The 21,461-nt window shown below is 36.8% G+C and overlaps 1 protein-coding gene across 3 annotated transcripts in view; it reads left to right on the top strand.

Moving 5' to 3' along the window:
- Positions 1-21,461, top strand: part of AGBL1 (AGBL carboxypeptidase 1) — a 900,518-nt gene that overhangs the window by 629,901 nt on the left and 249,156 nt on the right. For all 3 annotated transcript variants that reach the window (XM_043434375.1, XM_043434374.1, XM_043434376.1), the window contains one exon: positions 12,859-13,022. In XM_043434375.1, the coding sequence (XP_043290310.1) occupies positions 12,859-13,022 (164 nt within the window). The remainder of the gene's footprint in view (positions 1-12,858; positions 13,023-21,461) is intronic.

Below are 21,461 nucleotides of genomic sequence, written 5' to 3'. Positions count from 1 at the left end.
ACTCTCTAGATTAGGCTATATAATTAATTATTTGCCTTAATACTTTATTTACCTGCTGTAAAGATCAGTTTCTTGGTTTTAGGGTGATGCTCATATTTTTCAACTTTTTATTTATTTATAATTGGCATATAACATTATATTACTTTCAGCTGAACAACATAGCGATTTTGTTTATGTATAGACTGAGAAATGATCATCATCTTTCATTAATATTCATCACCACACACACATACAATTTTTTTGTGTGTGTATATGATGAGAACTTTTAACATTTAGTTTATTAACAACTTTCAAATATACGATACAGTATTAACTATAATCACCACATTGTACAAAACATCCCTACAACATTTATTTTACAATTCAGTTCAGTTCAGTTCAGGGGCTCAGTTGTGTCTGAATCTTTGTGATCCCATAGACTGCAGCACGCCAGGCTTCCCTGTCCATCATCAACTTCTGAGCTTGCTCAGACTCATGTACATTGAGTCGGTGATGCCATCTAACCATCTCATCCTCTATCATCCCCTTTTCGTCCTGCCTTCAGTCCTTCCAGCATGAGGGTCTTTTCCAATGAGTCAGTTCTTCACATTAGGTAGCCAAAGTATTGGAGTTTCATCTTCAGCATCAGTGCTTCCAATGAATATTCACGACTGATTTCCTTGAGGATTGACTGGATGGATCTCCTTGAAGTCCAAAGGACTCTCAAGAGTCTTCTCCAGCACCACAGTTCAAAACCATCAATTCTTCACCACTCAGCTTTCTTTATAGTCCTACTCTCACATTCATACATGTCTACTGTGAAAACCATAGCTTTGACTAAATGGACCTTTGTTTGCAAAGTAATGTCTGCTTTTTAACATGCTGTCTAGGTTGGTCATAACTTTTCTTCCAAGGAGCAAGCATCTTTTAATTTCATGGCTGCAGTCACCATCTGCTGTGATTTTGGAGCCCAAAAAAATAAAGTCTGCCACTGTTTCCATCATTTCCCCATCTATTTGCCATGAAGTGATGGGACCAGATACCATGATCTTAGTTTTCTGAATGTTGGGTTTTAAGCCACCTTTTCCACTTTTCTCTTTCACCTTCATCAAGAGGCTCTTTAGTTCTTCTTCACTTTCTGACATAATGGTGCTGTCATCTGCTTTTCTGAGGTTATTGATATTGCTCCTGACAATCTTGATTCCAGCTTGTGCTTCATCTGGCCCAGCATTTCTTATGATGTACTCTGCATACAAGTTAAATAAGCAGGGTGAAAATATGCAGCCTTGACGTACTCCTTTCCCAATTTGGGACCAGTCCGTTGTTCCATGTCCGGTTCTAACTGTTGCCTCTTGACCTGCATAGATATTTCTCAGGAGGTGGGTAAGGTGGTCTGATATTCCCATCTCTTGAAGAATTTTCCACAGTTTGTTTTGATCCACACAGTCAAAGGCTTTGGTGTAATCAATAAAGCAGAAGTAGAATTTTTTTCTGGAATTCTCTTTCTTTTTTGATGATCCAGTGAAAGTTGGCAATTTGATGTCTGATTTTTCTGGCTTTTCTAAATCAAGCTTGAATATCTGGAAGTTCTCGGTTCACATACTGTTGAAGCCTGGATTGGAGAATTTTGAGCATTGCGTTGCTAGTGTGTAAGATGAGTGCAATTGTGTAGTAGTTTGAGCATTCTTTGGCATTGGCTTTCTTTGGGGTTGGAATGAAAACTGACCTTTTCCAGTCCTGTGGCCACTGCTGAATTTTCCAAAGTGGCTGGCATATTGGGTGAAACACTTTTACAGCATCATCTTTTAGAATTTTAAATAGCTTAGCTGAAATTCTATCACCTCCACTAGCTTTGTTTGCAGTGATGCTTCCTAAGGCCCATTTGACTTCACACTCCAGGATGTCTGGCTCTAGGTGAGTGATTGCACCATCGTGGTTATCTGGGTCATAAGATCTGTTTTGTATAGTTCTTCTGTGTATTCTTGTCACCTCTTCTTAATATCTTCTGCTTCTGTTAGGTCCTTACTGTTTCTATCCTTTATTTGTCCATCTTCACATGAAATGTTCCCTTGGTATCTCTGATTTTCTTGAAGAGATCTCTAGTCTTTCCCATTTTATTATTTTCTTCTATTTCTTTGTGTTGATCACTGAGGAAGGTTTTCTTATCTCTCCTTGCTCTTCTTTGGGACTCTGCATTCAGATGGGTTCAGTTCAGTTCAGTTGCTCCGTCATGTCCGACTCTTTGCAACCCTATGGACTGCAGCATGCCAGGCCTCCCTGTCCATCACCAACTCCTGGAGTTTACCCAAACTCATGTCCGTTGAGTTGGTGATGCCATCAAACCATCTCATCCTCTGTCATCCCCTTCTTCTCCCATCTTCAATCTTTCCCAGCGTCAGGGTCTTTTCAAGTGATTCAGCTCTTTGCATTAGGTAGCCAAAGTATTGGAGTTTCAGCTTCAACATCAGTCCTTCCAATGAACATTCAGGACTGATCTCCTTTAGAATGGACTGGTTGGATCTCCTTGCAGTCCAAGGGACTCTCAAGAGTCTTCTCCAACACCACAGTTCAAAAGCATCAATTCTTCAGTGCTCAGCTTGGATATATCTTTCCTTTTCTTCTTTGCCTTTCACTTCTCTTCTTTTCACAGTTAATTGTAAGGCCTCCTCAGGCAACCTTTTGTCTTTTTGTGTTTCTTTTTCTTGGGGATGGTCTTGATCCGTGCCTCCTATACAATGTCACGAACCTCCGTCCATAGTTCTTCAGGCACTCTGTGTATGAGATCTAATCCTTTGAATCTATTTGTCTCTTCCACTGTATAATTGTAAGGGATTTTATTTAGTTCATAGCTGAATGGTCTAGTGACTTTCCCTACTTTCTTCAATTTAAGTCTGAATTTGGAAATAAGGAGTTCATGATCTGAGCCACAATCAGCTCCCAGTCCTTTTTTTACTGACAGTATAGAGCTTCTCCATCTTTGGCTGCAAAGAATATAATCAATGTGATTTTGCTATTGACTATGTGGTGATGTCCATGTGTAGCATCTTCTCTTGTGTTGCTGGAAAACGTTTTTTGCTGTGACCAGTGCGTTCTCTTGACAAAACTGTCAGCCTTTGCCCTGCTTCATTCTGTACTCCAAGGCCAAATTTGCCTGTTACTCCAGGTATGTCTTAACTTTCTAGTTTCACATTCCAGTCCCCTATGATGAAAAAGACATCTTTTTTGGATGTTAGTTCTAGAATGTCTTGTAGGTCTTCATAGAACCATTTAACTTCAGTCTTTTTAACAATCCTGGTTGGCGCATAGCCTTGGATTACTGTGATATTGAAAGGTTTGCCTTGAAAATTAAGAGAGATCATTCTGTCATTTTTTAGACTACACCCAAGTACTGCATTTTCAACTCTTTTGTTGACTATGAGGACATTTTACAATTTTATTATTGGACATTTTAAACTTTTGATCACCTTCACCGACGTTGTCCACCTTCCACTCTTTACCTTCAGTGATCACCAGTCTATTCTTTGTGAGTTTTTTTTTTCTCTTAGATTCCACATGTAAGTGAGATTGCACAGTCTTTGTCTTTCCTTGACTTATTTCACTCAATGTAATGCCCTCAATATCTTTACATGTTGTTGCAAATCGCATGATTTCCTTTTATTTTATTGAGACTAACATACTGATGGATTCATATCTATGTCTTTATCATATTTTCTTTATCAAGTTATCATTGATGGATTCTTAGGTTCATTCCATGTATTGGTTATTGTAAATAATACAGTTATAATAATATTTTAAAAGAAATTCTGAAGTTTTTGAGTTCTGATTATTTGTATGGCCATGTTGGGAGGCATGTAGGGTCTTAGTTCCCTGACCAATGATCAGAACTGTGCCCCCTGCACTGGGAGTGTGGAGTCCTAACCACTGGACCTTCACAGAAGTTCCTGAAATTTTCCATATTAATATGTGGTTTGTATTTAAGTCTTTCTCTTCCTTGGGTTATCTTCCTGAGGCCCTCACATGTAAACAACATTTTTTCAAGACACAATATTTTCTCCTCCGTTCTATATGTCATTGCTTTACTGTTGTTTGTGTCTATTGGTGTAAGCACATTTTACTATTTAATTTTTATTATTTTTAGGCATCTGTATACTTTTTTGGTTTCTTTTCATTAATCATAGCACCTGTATTTGTTGAATTTGTTTGATCTGCAGACTCAGATTTTTTTTTTTAAGTAAGGAAGTTATTTCTTCTTTCTTCTCATCTTTTTCCTCTCTTTTTCTTGACTTGTGTGATGACTTCCATACTATTTAGTCTTGGAGTACAAGATCAATTTTCCTGAATCTGTTCTGTGATTCTTATGTACATATTTAACTCATCAGGTTTATCCAGCTTTCCCTTTAGATACTGGAAAATTTCTCAAGGTTATCTTATACAAAGTGATTTTCATTTTCTGCGTTGAATAGTGTGTTAACTCTTTCCATTTGGATTTTAACGTAGAAATAGCATTTTCCATCTCAATAGTGCAATTTCTTCTGAGCTCTTATTCTCTCATCATGCCTTTTTACTATCCTTGCATCAAGGCAATGATATCCCTTGATTATTTCCAAGATATAAATAAGCAATCTCCCAGATTTTTCTCATTTCTGGAAGTAATTGTATTTTTTTAAATGAAACTTGTTTGGTGTCTTTTGAGTGCCACTCTTTTTAACTGCAGTATTTCTACACATGACAGCATGAAGCATATAACATCTTCCCTGTTTGCTTATGGAGGGTGTTCAATGAAGTCTAGTTTTATTAAAAATAAAGATAGGTTTTGCCAGACATTGTTGTTGGTCTTTGGGGGCAGATATTAATCCATATTTACTTATAACCTTAGGTTTTGAACACAGAGAGAGGCCCATGCAAGATCTGAGGACTGGTTGAAGACAACCACACAGTTAGGTCCTCCAAAGTTGACAACTGCAGTCAGTAAGCTAGTGAAACCATGACTTGTGAAAAGCAAGAAAGTGGGTTTGCCTGAATGTGTTTTGGTCATGGCTTTGGGTAGAGCAGGAAAAAATGGAAAGGTTTTTATTCATAATTTCTCAACACAAACCCCCCTTTAAGCAGATTTGCAAGCATAATTCAGTTGTACAGTAGAGCCCACAAGGCTTCAAGCCCAAACTTCAGCCTCTAGTGGTCCTTTATTGGCTGTTCCCAAGTGCCTAGGGGAGACAAAAATAAGATCTTTCTGGAGTCAAGAGCATTAAAAATTGATCCACAGAGACTTTCTTTGAATTAAATAATATAAACATTTAGAATTCTTGAAAAATCATAAAATGAGCAAACAAGCCTATGTTATTGACATTAAACAGAAAAGTCAAACCAATAAATGATTCACACAAAGAGTATATTTAAGACTAATCAGGTAGAGCATATAAATAACTGTGTTATAGTGTTTCAGAGACAGGTTTTGAGATGGATATGTTAGAAAGATGATTCAATAAAGCTGTAGAGAGAATTATGAAAATGGAGTATTTGTATAAAATATTCAGAATCACAGAGATAGAAAAAAAATGAAAGTAGAGTTAAGAGTTTTGGAAGAGATAGGGAATGGGGGAATAAATTATTCTAAGAAATAACGGGTGACATTTTTCTAGAACTAATGAAAGACACCAATATTTACTGTCACTAAATTACACATAAAGAAATAAATCTTAATGCATTTCAGGATATTAAAGATAGGAGATCTTACAATTTCTAAATGTAATTACACTAGTTTATTGACATGCTATGTATAGTTTTTTTTTTTTGTTTGTTTGTTTGTTTTTTGTTTTCTGGCTGCACCGGGTCTTCACTGCTACACGTGGGCTTTCTCCAGTTGCAGCAAATGGACGCTGCTCTCTAGTTGCGGCGCGCGGGCTTCTCATTGCAGTGGCTTCGCTTGTTGTGGAGCATGGGCTGTAGGGCGCACAGGCTTCAGTAGTTTAGGCTCTTGGGCACAGTGGCTGTAGTGCATGGGTTTAGTCGCCCCGTGACATGTGGGATCTTCAGGGAGCAGGGATCTAATGAGCATACCCTGTACTGGAAGGCAGATTCTTAATGATAGGTTCATCAGGCAAGTCCTACATGTAGCTTTTAAAACAGTTTTCTATATAATGGGCATGCCAGAAAGATAAAGACCAATACCATATACTAACACATATATATGGAATTTAGAAAGATGGTAACGATAACCCTATATGCAAAACAGAAAAAGAGACACAGATGTACAGAACAGACTTTTGGACTCTGTGGGAGAAGGCGAGGGTGGGATGTTTAGAGAGAACAGCATCGAAACATGTGTATTATCTAGGGTGAAACAGATCACCAGCCCAGGTGGGATGCATGAGACAAGAGCTCTGGCCTGGTGCACTGGGAAGACCCAGAGGAATTGGGTGGAGAGGGAGGTGGGAGGGGGGATCGGGGTGGGGAATACATGTAAATCCATGGCTGATTCATGTCAATGTATGACAAAAACCACTACAATATTGTAAAGTAATTAGCCTCAAACTAATAAAAATAAATGGAAAAAAAAATAAAATAGTTTTCTAGGGAGTGATAATTTTTAAAAGTATTTTGTACATGGATGTTTTATCCATATTACAGAGCCTCTCTCTATGTGTTTGTGTCTTATAGACAAATCATATCAATAGTGTCTGAAAGTGTATGTGAAGTGTTTGCATTTCTAAATCTTCACCAGAAATCACATCCATTATGTACTTTGTATTTTGCTTTTCACACTTGTCATTAAATTATAAATATACTGCTTATTGTTAAATTGTTATAATTATCATTTCAGTGACTTCACTATATCTCATAAAATTTATTCCATTATAATTTCACTAGTCATTTTTCCTTATTAGATATTTAGACTTTTCTCTCAAAAAATTTTAATTATTATATATAACTTTGATATGATACACATTTTGTGCATATGGCTTCACTTTTATTTAGAATTGGTTCCTTAGGAAAAGTCCCAGAAGTAATATTATCACATCAAGTAGTCATTGTATTTTGACATGTGCCAGCTTTTATCATGAGTCAGCACTAAATATTTTCAATTTGAGTTTGTATATCTACCAATTTGCAGGGTCTAAGAAGCATTTTTAAGTAGTAAACTAGAATATTTCCCCATGTTTGTTTTTTAATTGGTTTTTCTCTATGCTCACCAGTATCTTGATAAGTATCTTGCTTATCAGTATTCATGCTTTATAAACTTATCTTTTGTGGATTCTATGTTTGGTATATATATATTACCAATATATAATTTTCTGCAATAACACAAATATTAAAATAAAAAATTAAATTGTAGACTTTAAAGTTATCTTAACTTTAAAGTTATTTTAAAACTTATTTTAAAATGTTAAAATTAGTAATTTTCTATAATAATACAAATATTCTTCCCATGTTGATATTTAAAAATTATACGAGGGTGAGGTTACTAGCCAGTTTGGGGATCAAATATTAGTTATGAATTTCAATTATTTTGGGGTAGATTATCAAGAAAAGCTTAGAAATATATGTATATGTAAAGAAGTGTGCCAGTGAGTTTTGCTTACCAATGTGCTGAAAAAATAAGGACCTATACTTCCTAGCAGCATTGGTATATGGGTATTGGTGTCCAATATCCATATTGGACTCACCCGATCTTGTTTCTAACACTCTTCTGTCTTACATGTCTTTATTAAAAAAGATGAGCAATCTAAACTATTTACTTACCAGACAATTATAAAGCTAGCGTTTGCTTTATTACATAATTCTGACCAGTAAAGTGTAAGCAAGAATATGCTGTCATCTCCCCCCTCCCCCCCACTTCCTCTTTCTCCTTCCTTGAATGGTGATGTGCTGGCCGGAGCTACTGCAGCCACCTTGCAGTCATGATGAGAAAATCAGGAGAATAACAGATACAGTGACCCTGATTTTGTTAAGACAACTGAAATAAGGCCAGAAACTTGATACCCACTGAAACTTATGATATGCAAAAAAGAAAGGTCCATTTATGATTAATTCACTTTAGTCAAACTTTTTGTCATTGGCTGTGAAAAACAAATCCTAATTAATCAAACTAAGCTTAGGGAGAGGAAAATTGGTTCTCTGTTTTACTAAGATACACTTTTAAACTAACCCAAAGCCAGATTTATCTATAAAACTACTGCTGTGAGTACACAGTAACTGACCAATGTAGATAAGAGAATCTTTAATTTTTGTTTACCTATTTCCCCAAATGTATCCAGGGAGTAAATGCATCTCCTGGAGCAAAAGTAAAATAAGAATTTTAAAAAATGCTCATGGCATTTAACAGCAGGAGAACAGAATTTAAAGGCATTCCTATATTTGCTATCCAGAGAAATACCATTCCACTCAGCAAATACAATAAGTATCCAAGAGACACACACCCATGCCTCTGCATATCCATCCATTTATAGCCATTACTCACCCATTTATAATATATGGAGGACATACCATATGCTGAACTATGTGTTCCATGCCAGGGATATATATATTAAAAAAAGCATATATTGCTGAGTCCTTGCCTCTGAGATTTTCACTCCAGGCTGAATGTAGGAAGGAAGGAGAGGCCATTTGGAAAAACAAATGTTCTTCATACAGTTTGAGAGTAAAAAGCATAGGTTACTAAAGTGAGATTCATAGTAGAGAGCGAAATGGAACAGGTGTTCCTCAAGGCCCCACAGTCAACAAAAGCTGCAAGTTACTTTATTCGATGTCTTCTTGTCTAGTCATTTTATTTACCAACCATTAACTGAAATAAGTGAACTGTTATCTATTCTGAGACTCTTTTTGCATTATGAAAATGCTATTCTTTTTTTCTTTTCTTTTTTTTTTAGAGGTTGGGAAGAATGGAGAGAGTATCCTGGAAACATATACAATACCATATGTAAAATAGGTAGCCAGTGGGAATTTGTTGTATGACTCAGGGAACTCAAACTAGGGCTCTGTTGAGACCCAGAGGGGTTTAAAGGGCTGAGAGATGGGAGGAAGGTTCAAGAGGGAGGGGACATATGTATACCTATGGCTGATTCATACTGATGTATGGCAGAAACCAACACAATATTGTAAAGCAATTATCCTCCAATGAAAAAAAATTAATTTTAAAAGTAAGGTGTTATGGTAGTAAAAAAAAAGTGCTATCTTTTTGACTGTTGCTGTACAGAATTTGACTTGTATGTGGAAACTTCCTCTGATCTGCCAATATTGTGCCTGCTATGAGATTAATTTCCCCCAGGACCCTTCTTTCTTCTGACTTGTTATATGTTGGACTGGATGCTGGGCTAACACATGTGGGTCAATTATGCTGCCTATCCCTAGAGCCTGGATTCTTGTTCATACCCTCCTTGTTTATTCCCCTTTGCCACCAGTGAGGCAGGAGGGTGGAGGAGGAGGGTCTGACCTCCACTTCACTGCTCCTGACTAAGCCAGCCATTGTAGAATGCAGCAGAGCAGTCAGGAAATGAGAAGAGGAAAAGCATTGGACCTCAGAGGTGTTGTAGCTGGAAAGAGACTGAGATCTTTTCTCTTTTTGTGAAAAGGGATCTTCTCGATTGACCTAAAGAAAAATCACTTGTTAAACATCTGTCTTTCCCCTCCCGCTGCTGTTGTATACGGAGGAACAGACTTCCCTTAACTCTGAAGTAATGCCTCCTTTCTTCAGGAAAACAGGTGTCCAAACATGCAGCAAACCACATTTTTAAACAGCTGAAATAAAGTTGAGGACTTTACACATTTCTTTATCATTTTACCTAGAAATTCTCTCATGAAACAGTTTCCTAACTTGGAACTTCATTTTTCCTTGGGACACTTAGGCCAATCTTTTAAAATTTTTACTATCACATCCCTGTCTTCTAGATTACTGTTCTTTGGATGGAAAATCTATTTTTTAAAAAATATAATATTCAACTATTGATTTTTTTTCATGTAACTGAAATGTGCATTATAAACATGAAGACCTTAGAACTACATTGACTTCTGTCATATTAAATATCTTTATAGGAAGAAGAAAAAAAAATTGAGATAAAACTGATCAATATTGTGGGAACTTTGAAATATTTATCACGGCACATCTAAATATGTGGAGGGAGGAATTATAATCTCTTTTATGGATGAGAAAATCAAGATGAATGAAGTTCACAATTCTAAGATAACATATTCATAAAATAGTAAAATTAGGATTCAAATCCAATTTTTTAATCTAACTTCGAAAATCATGCACTTTGTAGCTCATAATGTAATACAGAGCTCTTCCCATTCTACATATAGCGCTTTGTCGAGTTGTTAAGTCAGAATCAGTTTATGAGTCTCTAGGTGGCGCTAATGGTAGAAAACCCACCTGCCAAAGCAAGAGATATAAGAGAAGCAGGACTGACCCCAGAGTGGGGAAGATCCCCAGGAGGGCGTGGCAACCCACTCCAGTATTCTTGCCTGGAAAATCCCATGGACAGAAGAGCTCTGCATGTGGGCTACAATCCATAGATTTGCAAACAGTCAGACACGGCTGAAGTAACACACACACACAAACACACCCTATAGGACTTTTTAAAAAAATATAATTGCTTTACAATGTTGTGTTAATTTCTGCTGTACAACAAAGCAAATCAGCTATTTGTTGCTGTTGTTGAGTCACCAAGTTGTGTCCAACTCTTTGAGACCCCATAGACTGGAAGCACGCCAGGCTTCCCTATCCTTCACTGTCTCCCACAGTTTGCTCAGACTAATGTCCATTGAGTTGGTGATGCCATGCAACCATCTCATACTCTGTCATCCCTTTCTCCTCCTGCCCTCAATCTTTCCCAGCATCAGGATCTTTTCCAACGAGTTGGCTCTTACATCAGGTAGCCAAAGTATTGTAACTTCAGCTTCAGCATCTTTCTTTCTAATGAATATTCAGAGTTGATTTTCTTTAGGATTGACTGACTTGATCTTCTTGACATCCAAGGGATTCTCAAAAGTCTTCTCCAACACCACAATTTGAAAGTATCAATTCTTTAGCACCTAAGCCTTCATTATTGTCCAAGTCTCACATCCATACATGACTACTGGAAAAACAATAGCTTTGATGACACAGACCTTTGTTGGAAAAGTGACATATGTGCTTTTTAATATGCTGCCTAGGGTTGTCATAGCTTTTCTTCTATGGAGCAAGCATCTTTTAATTTTGTGACTTCAGTCACTGTCTGAAATGATTTTGTGGCCCAAGAAAGCAAAATATGTCACTGTTTCCACTTTTGCCCTTTCTATTTGCCTTGAAGTGATGGGACTGGTTGCTATGATCTTAGGTTTTTGAATGTTGAGTTTTAAGCCAGATTTTCACTCTTCTATTTTACCTTCATCAAGAGGCTTTTTATTTCCTTTTTGCTTTCTGCCATTTGAGTGGTATTATCTGCATATCTGAGGTTGTTGACATTTCTCCTGGCAATCTTGATTCCAGCTTGTGATTCATTCAGCCTGGCTTTTCACATGATGTACTCTGCATAGAAGTTAAATAAGCAGGGTGATAATACAGAACCTTGGTGTGCCCTTTCCCCAATTTTGAACCAGTACATTGTTCCATGCCTGGTTCTAACTGTTGCTTCTTGACCTGCATGCAGGTTTCTTAGGAGGCCAGGAAGGTGGTCTTGTATTCCCATCTCTTTCAGAATTTTCCACAGTTTGTTGTGATCCACACAGTCAAAGGTTTCTGTGTAGTCAATCACACAGAAGTAGATGATTTTTCTGGAATTCCCTTGCTTTCTCTATGATTAAAAGAATGTTGGCAATTTGATCTCTAGTTCCTCTGCCTTTTCTAAACTCAGGTTGTACATCTGGTAGTTCTCAGTTCACATACTGATGAAACCTAGACTGGAGGATTTTGAACATTGCATTGCTAGTATGTGAAATGAAGACAACTGTACAGTCATTTGAACATTCTTTGGCTTTGGCCTTTCTTTGTGATTGGAATGAAAACTGACCTTTTACAGTTCAGTTATATGTATACATATATCTTGTCCCTCTTGGACCCCCCTCAACCATCTCACTATCTAGACCATCATATATACACTACCATGTTTGAAACAGATAACTAGCAGGAACCTGCTATAAAATCTCAGTACTCTATGATGAACTCATAGGACCTTGGTAAAGATTCACTGAGTCAATGCATGTAAAAGAGCTCAGAACACAATGACACATGGTCAACATTCAAGTTGCTTGTTAACTGTTAATAATAGCATAGAGTATATGTCACGGCTCTGCTTTCATGTGTTATCCTAGTACAGCTGAATATGTGGTTCTAAATAAATGGTGACTGGTTTTTATTTTATTTATTTATGTTTTGAGTTTCAGTGTTTTTACATGAAAGATCTCTTTCATTCTCCATTGGTTGGTAAATTTATGGGAGCAAAAAGATATCTCTTTTTTTTTTCTACAAGAAACTCTTTTAATTTATTATTGCTTTCTTTTGTATTTTGGCATAAGCAGACTTTTAGTCTCTCTTAGTAAGACCATTTACAAACTTTTGTTTCAGCTGTGAAATCTTTTTGTAAAATATAGAGAGAAGCACTGCTGCTTTATCGGAAGTTGGGGTGGGGGGTGGCTCCTGGATCTTTAAGCACCTTCCTGCCTTTCAGTACCCCTAACTGCTCATTATTGTCTTGGGGGTTCTCCCCTAAGGTTGATGTCATGCAGGTTGAGAACCTCTGATCCACAAAGCACATGACAAATCTCACTGGGCAGTGACCGACAAATACTATTAATTCATCATTTCTGTGATAGACATGCATCCAGTAATCCTTCCTCCTAATCACAGATTGTCTTCACTGCATTTCCACTCTGTACTCACTGTTGATTGCTCTCTTTAACCGGCAGGGTCTACAGTTTGGCACCAGTGAGCTGGAGGAGATGGGAGCCATGTTCTGCTTGGGGCTCCTTGTCTTGGAACTCAAATCTGGAAGCTGCAGCCATCAACTCCTGACCAGTGCAGTAGCTCTGCTGAATGCTGAGGAAGAGTCTCTGGACTTCTACCTGCAGAAGTAAGTTGCTCACAATTTGAACCTTTGTGTTTCCATTGGAGAATATCTCAGAAGTGAAAGTCACACGGACCTGTGGGTGTTTGATAAAGAAAAAAACATGGAGGAACTGCCAAATGAAGGTAGGACAGTAGAGTTCTATTGGAGCCAGACCTGGGACATCCTGAGTTCTTGATGAAGACAGGGGGGAGGATGCTTACTTGTACATAAATGCATATAGAAAGCTACATATATTTATAAATATGCATTTTTATAAAATTTTGCTTATGGCAAAGAAGATGCAGCTTAGCAACACACATACACACTTACTTATGTGTGGTTTGACAGTTATATGTTTATATGTGTACAGGTATCATTTTGGAGTCATTAGTCAGCTCAGAAAAGGCAATCTCATCATTCATATCTGCACACTTGGGGGACAAGAAATGATTTAATCTTCCCATTCTTAAATAGCAACGTTTTGTCTCAGAATACATGATGCTGATGAATACATTGGCCTGAGAACCTGACTCACAGCCATGGCGGCTCTGAGAATGGTGAGGCTTGTTAATGAGTCAGAAGATAGATAACTGTTATCCACATGAGCCTCTTTGATGCCCTGCACTGTAGGCAAATTGTACTTAGGAGGAAGAAAGAGAGATATAATGGCCAAGAGAGAGAAAAAGAGTATCAACAGACATCAGCGGATGGAAGGAATAAGTCACTGCCCACATTTTAACCAAGAGAGGGAGAAGGGAATTGAGCCGTTGGGGAAGGAAGTGGCTACCAATAGTTGAGGAAGCATCCTCACATCCAAAGGCAGAGAGAAAACTGTTTATATTGAGGTCTCTTATTTCCAGTTCATTTTCATGAATTTTCATCCTGCCACTGTTAGGCAGCCATTCCAGTGTGACTTCTCACCAAATGGCCAGTCAAGCCTAGAAAGATCTAATAGCTTAAATTCATAATGCTTCAGAAGGCACTGGTTTTCTGTGAGATTTAATTACTTAAGTGCACTAATTAACTTGCTTATCACACGATGCTATAGATCATAGACTCTGGAGACTTAAGTAAATCCAGACCTCTTCCCTCCCCAGAGACACTGCACTGACTTCGTTTTGACATCACAACCACTTCTGTCTGCCCCTACTCCTTCCACGCCCTCAGCGCCCAAAGGCTTGGTGTGTTTGGCATCATGGTGGTATTTTAGCTTCTTTCTCTGACAGCAAGTGCTTCCATCTGCCAGGATGTATATTTCAATGTGTCTTTTCATCTTCGCCTTTGCTGAGCTATCTTGGGTGCAGACATGCCTGCGTTTTCTTTCTTTCTTTCCATCTCTGCCGCTCCCCCCACCACCTCCCGTCTCCTCTGCTGTTCATTGAGGAAAGATTGAGCAGACCTGGCATTGCTTCCTTTCCCTGAATTGATTGTGCCCGTCTGTTTGATCCAATGCAGTGTAAACTGGAACAAGAAGAAATCTATCAGAGATATGCCTTTTCTAATTCAAGTCTAAAGAATTTGGTGTCAGGCTCCACATGCAATGGTTTCTCTATGGGTGATCGTAAGATCATAGTATTACTGTACCTCCATGCCATCCCTTATAACTAACTAGTAATTCCACACAACAAGCTAGTAACTTTTCAGTTGCAACCTATCCAAGGATACTGAAGGTTGAAATCTGACCTTTCTTGGGCTGGGGCAACTTCTTACAGGGCACGACTCCTACATACAGGATGTGATTCAGCTGTGTGTTTTGAAAAGATTTCAATTAAATTTGAGAGGCATGGAATCTGGTGGAGAGCAACAGGATGAAAGCTGCCTATTTCACCCAAACATTTATATGATATGTCTACTCATGGAGATGGTTGATCAAAGCAAATCATGGTTCCTACCCAGAGGACCTGAAAACTACTTGGTTGAGAGGGAAATCACCGTGAAAATGTCTTGACCAGAAAATATTCCTTCCAGTAAGTGTGTATTCATTAAGGGATGGCAGAGGAGATGTAATAAAAATGATACTTGTTGGTTTGAAACCAGCAGCAAGCTGTTTGAGTACCTTTGATTTGTTTCTGATGAGTAGAACTAGATCATGACATATAGTAATCAGCAGAGTGAATCCTAGGAATTGTGTTAGCAACAGGGCTCTTACTATCATACAAAAGGGTATAACTGTTTGTTAGATATGCTTTAAGCAGGAGACTTCTGCAGCCCTCTTCCCAGCCCCTGGCCCATTCCTGCCTTTTTTCCTTGGGTGTGTTACCTTTATTTGATATAATCAGATTATATACTTCAGAAAGGTTCTTCTTTTCTTGCACAGAAATGCTAGAAATGCTAGGAAAAAAAAAAGGCAATCTTTGACCTAAAAGGTTGCCTTAAAAATATGTGAGCACGTGTTATTTTGAGGGTCCTTTAGACAAGGCCCAGGAGTGATCTACTGGGAAGATAAAGCCTGGCTTTATGCTGGTGGGCATCCTGTTTTTTGACAATAGGTTTCATGCCTCATTTACCACAGAAATAATTAGAATGTAGTCAACATCCACAGAGCAACTCACCATTTTTCATGAGCAGATAAAGGGCAGAATGGTGGATGTTTGCCCAGTGACTGAAGCTGAAAATGAAGTACATGCACGCTTTGTTTTTGGTTTTTCTTCTTTAGCTCTCTTCCCAGTTGTTCATTCAAGAGATGTCTGCAGACTCGTTAAGGCATCTTGGAACTTCTTGCCTTTCTTCATTCTGTCTCTTTCCTCTCAGCCTCATCCCTGGAAATTATCGTGTGTGCACTGCAGGAATGCTAAGCTGTTTCTTCCGGAGGGACCGTTTATCCGTTGTGACAGGTCTTTTGCAAAGTCATTTGATAGTTTTGCGGAGTCAGCCACTGTTCATCTAGATTTGTATCCGTCCATTGCCTCTCACTCTTCAGTTCAGCTCCCCCCTCTCCACTCGTCCTTCCATTAATAACGACAGAATGCGCAGTCTCCAAGCCGAACCTTAGCAACAGCTTAATATCTCACTTGTTCTCCCAAATTACAGTCCCATTGCATTAACCAGGGCACCCCTTAACATCCATATAAACTTGTGTAATCTTCTCTTTAGTTTGATGAAACAACACAGAAAAAATAAACATCTTTCATAGACTTTAAAAAACCAAACTATACTTTTCAATAATTATAGATACTTGATTTAAAACAAATGCAGTTTTGTTTTTCTGAGTATTTAAGAAAATATAATTTGGAAATCAAACAACAACAAAAATACAACCCTACTTCTGCCTTCAATCACCCATTATCCAACTACCTCTAGACAATCATTGTCAACATTTTGGTGAAATTAGATGACTTTTTTACATGTGAATAAACTGATTAAAAAACACACTCCATAGCAATGTATAAGACTTCCTTTCCTTGTAACTTTATAAACACTTCTTTAAAAAAAAAAAAGAAATTACATTTATTTATTTATATATTTGCCATGCCTTGCAGCAGCCAGGGTCTTAGTTCTCTGACCGGGGATTGAACTTGCCCCCTGAATTGGGAATGAGGATTCTTAGCCAATGGACCACCAGAGAAGTCCCTAGATATTACATTTTAGAGAAACTTTAATTCACAACAAGATTGAGAGGAAGGTACAGAGATTTTCCATAGGCACCCTACCCCTACACAGGCATAGCCTTCCCTGTTATCAACATCCCCCACTACAGTGGTAAATGTTTGACAATCAGTGAACTAACATTGACACATCATTACTAACCAAAGTCCAGAGTTTACATTAGGGTTCACACATTATGTTATACACCTAATGCATTTGGACAAATGTAAAATGACCAGTATCCATCATTATATATCATACAGAGTAGTTTCACTGCCCTAAAACATCCTCTGTGCTCCCTCTACTCATCGCTTCCTCTTCATCAACCGCTGACCTTTTGATTGTCTCCATAGTTTTGCTTTTTCCAAAATTTTCTATAGTTGGAATCATACAGAGTTTAGCCTTTGCAGATTGTCTGTTTATCTCTTAGAAATACATATATTTAAGTTTCTTCCATATCTTTTCATAGCTTTATACCTTATTTCTTTTTTAGCACATAATAGCACTCCATTGTCTGGATGTATAATATTAACAGGTTATTATCCACCCACCTACTGAAGGACATCTTGGTTTCCTCCGGGCAATTATGAATAAAACTGCTGTAGACATCTGTGTGCAGGTTTTTGTGTGGAAATGTGTTCAACTACTTTGAGTAAATACCAAAAGTGTGGTTGCTGGATTGTAGAGTAAGAGTATGTTTAGTTTTGTAAGAAACTGCCAAAGATCTTGCAAAGTGGCTGCATTACCTTACATTCCCGCAGGCCGTGAAAGAGAGTTCTCATTGCTCTGCATCTTGTCAGTACCTGGTATCGTCACTGTTCTATATTTTGGCCATTCTAATAGGTGCATAGTGGTATCTCATTGTTCTTTTAATTTGCATTTCCTAGTTGACATAGAGTGTGGAGCATTTTTTCATATGCTTTATTTTCCATCTGTATGTCTTATTTAGTGAAGTGTCTTTTAAAGTTGTTGACCCATTTTTAATCACATTGTTTTCTTATTTTGAATTTGAAGAATTCTTTGTGTATTTTGGATAACAGTCTTTTATCAGGTGTATTTTTTCAAATATTTTCTCCCAGTCTGTAGCTTGTCTTTTCATGCTTTTCACATCATCTATCACAGAGCAGAAATCTTGAATTTTGATGAAGTCCTCCTTAACAATTCTTTATTTCAGGGATTATGCCTCTGAAAATACTTACCAAAACCTAGGTCATTGAGCGACTGAACTGAACTGAACTGAGGTCATCTATGTTTTCTCCTACCTCATCTTCTAAATACAGTGATTGTTTTTGCATTAAAATCTTTACAATTTATAGGTGAAAATTGGGTGCTATTTTAATCTATAGTTTGATCTTTTCTGATATGAATTACATGCTTCTATTTTATTACTATTCTTTTTTAAAATGAATTTCTAAATAGTATCTTTTGTTCTTTACTCTTTTAATAATCATTTTAAAATTTATTTTTAAATTTAATTTCAATTTTTATGTTAAAGGTATTCAACCTCTGTTCATCATGGATACTTCAAATATTTTCCCATTAACCTTTCACAGTTTTCACATAATTTATTTGAGTTGTTGCCTGTCAAAAGTGAAAGCACTGGAATTTTAACTTAAGGTGCATTAAAATTATAGTCCTTTTCGTCTATTGACTATTTATCTATATTATTTCTTCAAAATCTGATATTTTATCCCACTTCTTCAGGTCTTTGATTTTCAACAAAATATTGTAGGGGTTCTTTCTGTACATCTTTTTCATATACTTATTTGATAATTATCACTAGCTTTTAATGTTCTTGTTACACTAAAAAATGTATTTTTTCATCATAGATTTGTAAATAGTGGGTCTTAGTTACACATGAAGATTCTTAATTATTGATGTGCTTATTAGTAATTTCACTGCACTCTGTAGTTATACCTAAATGTATTTCCCTAGACTTCTCTTTTTTTTTTCTAGATAAATCATAGCATCATTTATAAATGTTAACAATTAGCTTTGCTTACTTGTTTTAAAAAAATACTTAATTTTATTTATTTATTTAAAAATTTTTTTTATGTGGACCATGTTTTTAAAGTCTTTATTGAGTGTGTTACAATATTGCTTCTGTTACATGTCTTGTTTTGGGGCCATGAAGCATGTGGAAGCCTAGATCCTAGACCAGGGACTGAACCCACACCTCCTGCATTGGAAGGTTAAGTCTTAACCACTGGATCACCATGGAAGTCTCTGCTTGCTTTTTACTTTTATCTATGAACTTACTCGGTTCTGAGAACATAGTATAAAGACGATGATGATTCTATGGGCAAATTCACTGTGAACCTCATTTGAAAATGAGAATAACTCTAAGTATTTAAGAGTTAAATAAGATGTCTGATGGTTGGTATTGATGTTCAATGTCTTCTTTTTTAATTATTACTTTTCCTTAGCATATTAATTAAAAAAATCAGGATTGGATGATGAATTTTTTGGTGTATCTAGAAAAATGACTTTGCCTTTGAATTGATAGTCTTAAATTATGTTAATAGATTTTATAATATTCACCTATTCTTGAAAATCAGAGGAAAATATATTTGGCTGAAGATCTACAATATTATTTTATCCTAGATATAGATGTTATTTACTGTGAGTAGAGAAATGTTTTCCCTTTGTTTGGGAGTAAAGTATGTACTTTGTCTGTATTGTTCAATCATTAGCAACACTTTGTATTTCCTAGGATATTATCTGGAATATATATGTGTTGAACATGCACATATTGCCAATCCAACCATCTGTGTCTCATTTATTTTAAACAAAAGCATTATTTTTCCACTTCTTATTTTCTCATATAAGATGTATCTGTGGCATTTGGATTGTCTTATAGTCATAGTCAGATCATTTTTAAAATTCAGTTTTGTTTAATTATTTGCATTGCTCATCTCTGTCCATTCTGTGCAGTCATGTCTTCCTTCTTATTTTTGTATTGATTCATCTCATTTGTTTGCTAGAGAACAACTATTTTTGTTTTTCGTAAAGTAAAACAATGGATACTTTTGATATATTAGTATACATCTGAATATTTTCCTATCTACTTTATACCACAGTTCCACTTTACGTACCAAGAGATTTCATTTAAGCAGTATCTTGGTTCAATTTACTCTGATATTTAAACAGTAGTAATCAGCCTAGTTTTTCTTTCTTTGTATGCACCTTATGTATTTCTGCCTTACTAGTTTTTCCTTGTTCATTAACACAAATATTCTTTTTCTACTGCATCAAAAATATTCCTTTACTTTTGCATTTTTAGGTTTAGGTCCTTTTGATTCATCTTGGATTTGAATACTCTGTCCTTTTCTTACAAGTCTTTCAGTTATAAGATAGTAGTGTTCCCATTACATCTTCATTTCCTCTTTAAGAGTGTTTGATATCTGTTTTCCGAACATATGGGTCTATCATCTCCTTTCCTCTCCTCACTTCTACCTTGTAACTATTTTTTTTTTCATATTTTAACAAATTCTTATTTTATAACAGAGTGTGGTTGATTAGCGACATTGTGTTTCCAAAAAGGTGATACAATGAGCTAATTTACGGAGCAGAAACAGACTTACAGGCATTAGAGAACAAATTGATGATTACCAGCAGGGAAGGATCGGGGAGGCAAGGGATAGATTGGGAGTTTGGGATTGACATGTACACACAGCTGTATTTAAAATAGATAACCAACAAGGGTCTACTGTATATCAAGGGAACGCTGCTCAATATTCTATAATATCTTATAACTTTTAATGCCAGATTCTGGAAGTGCTTCTAAAGTTTGTCCTCACAGATTCACTTTTCTGTAGCATGGACTCGCCTCTGTTGATGTGTTTTATTTTCAGCCATTTTGCATTTAGGTTTCATTGTACCTATTTCTTTATCTTTGTCAGTTTTTTCTTTTATTCATGCTTACAATATAGACAGTTTTCTTTCCATTTGGATCTGTTACCTTTTTGTTTAATGTTTTGTGGATGTCATTTTCCATGAATTTTCCTAAATAGGAGTTACCTAATGCTAATGTCTGTTTCCTGTGGCTAATCATTTCCCAAAGAGCGCCCTTGCTCTGTGGGGTCTTATACATTGCAGAACTTATCACCCAATGGATTGTTATGTCCTCCTATTTCAACTTCTATTTCATTATTTTTGTTTATTCATCTTTGAATCATGAGAGCTCTGTTATCTTAAAATTACTCAATAGCCCAGGGTTTAAATGTTCTTTAAAACAATTTATAGTCTAGCTGCATGCAGGCAGCTTCTCCTGCTTCTGTGTGAAGTAGCTTGATTTGTTGCTGTTCAGTCACTAAGTCATGGCCGACTCTTGGCGACCCCATGGACCGCAGCATGCCAGGCTCCCCTGTCCTTCACTATCTCCCGGAATTTGCTTGGATTCATGTTCATTGAATCAGTGATGCTCTGTAACCATATTATCCCCTGCACCCCCTTCTTCTTTTGCCTTCAGTCTTTCCCAGCATCAGGGTCTTTTCCAGTGAGTCAACTCTTCGCATCACGTGGCCAAAATATTGGAGCTTCAGCTTCAGCATCAGTCCTTCCAATGAATATTCAGGATTGATTTCCTTTAGGATTGACTAGTTTGATCTTGCTGTCCAAGGGACTCTCAAGTGTCTTCTTGATATAAGTGATGCTTTTTTTCTTCAATAATATGTCATATTTTTGGCTTTGACCTGAAAGTGTAGATTTGGGGTGATTTCACTGCAGAAGTTAAGGAGAAAAGAAATGTTATATCTGTATCTCCAGAGACTCTCTGATTCTAAGATGGTTGGTTAATATTTACTGAATAAATATGTGAATTAATTGAGATTTAATATTATTAATGAACTTCTGTTAAAAATATGTTTATATTTTAGA

Source organism: Cervus canadensis, chromosome 17 (genome assembly GCF_019320065.1).
Source record: "Cervus canadensis isolate Bull #8, Minnesota chromosome 17, ASM1932006v1, whole genome shotgun sequence".
Classification (NCBI taxonomy): Eukaryota; Metazoa; Chordata; class Mammalia; order Artiodactyla; family Cervidae; genus Cervus; species Cervus canadensis.
This window is presented reverse-complemented; position numbering and strand designations above follow the sequence as displayed.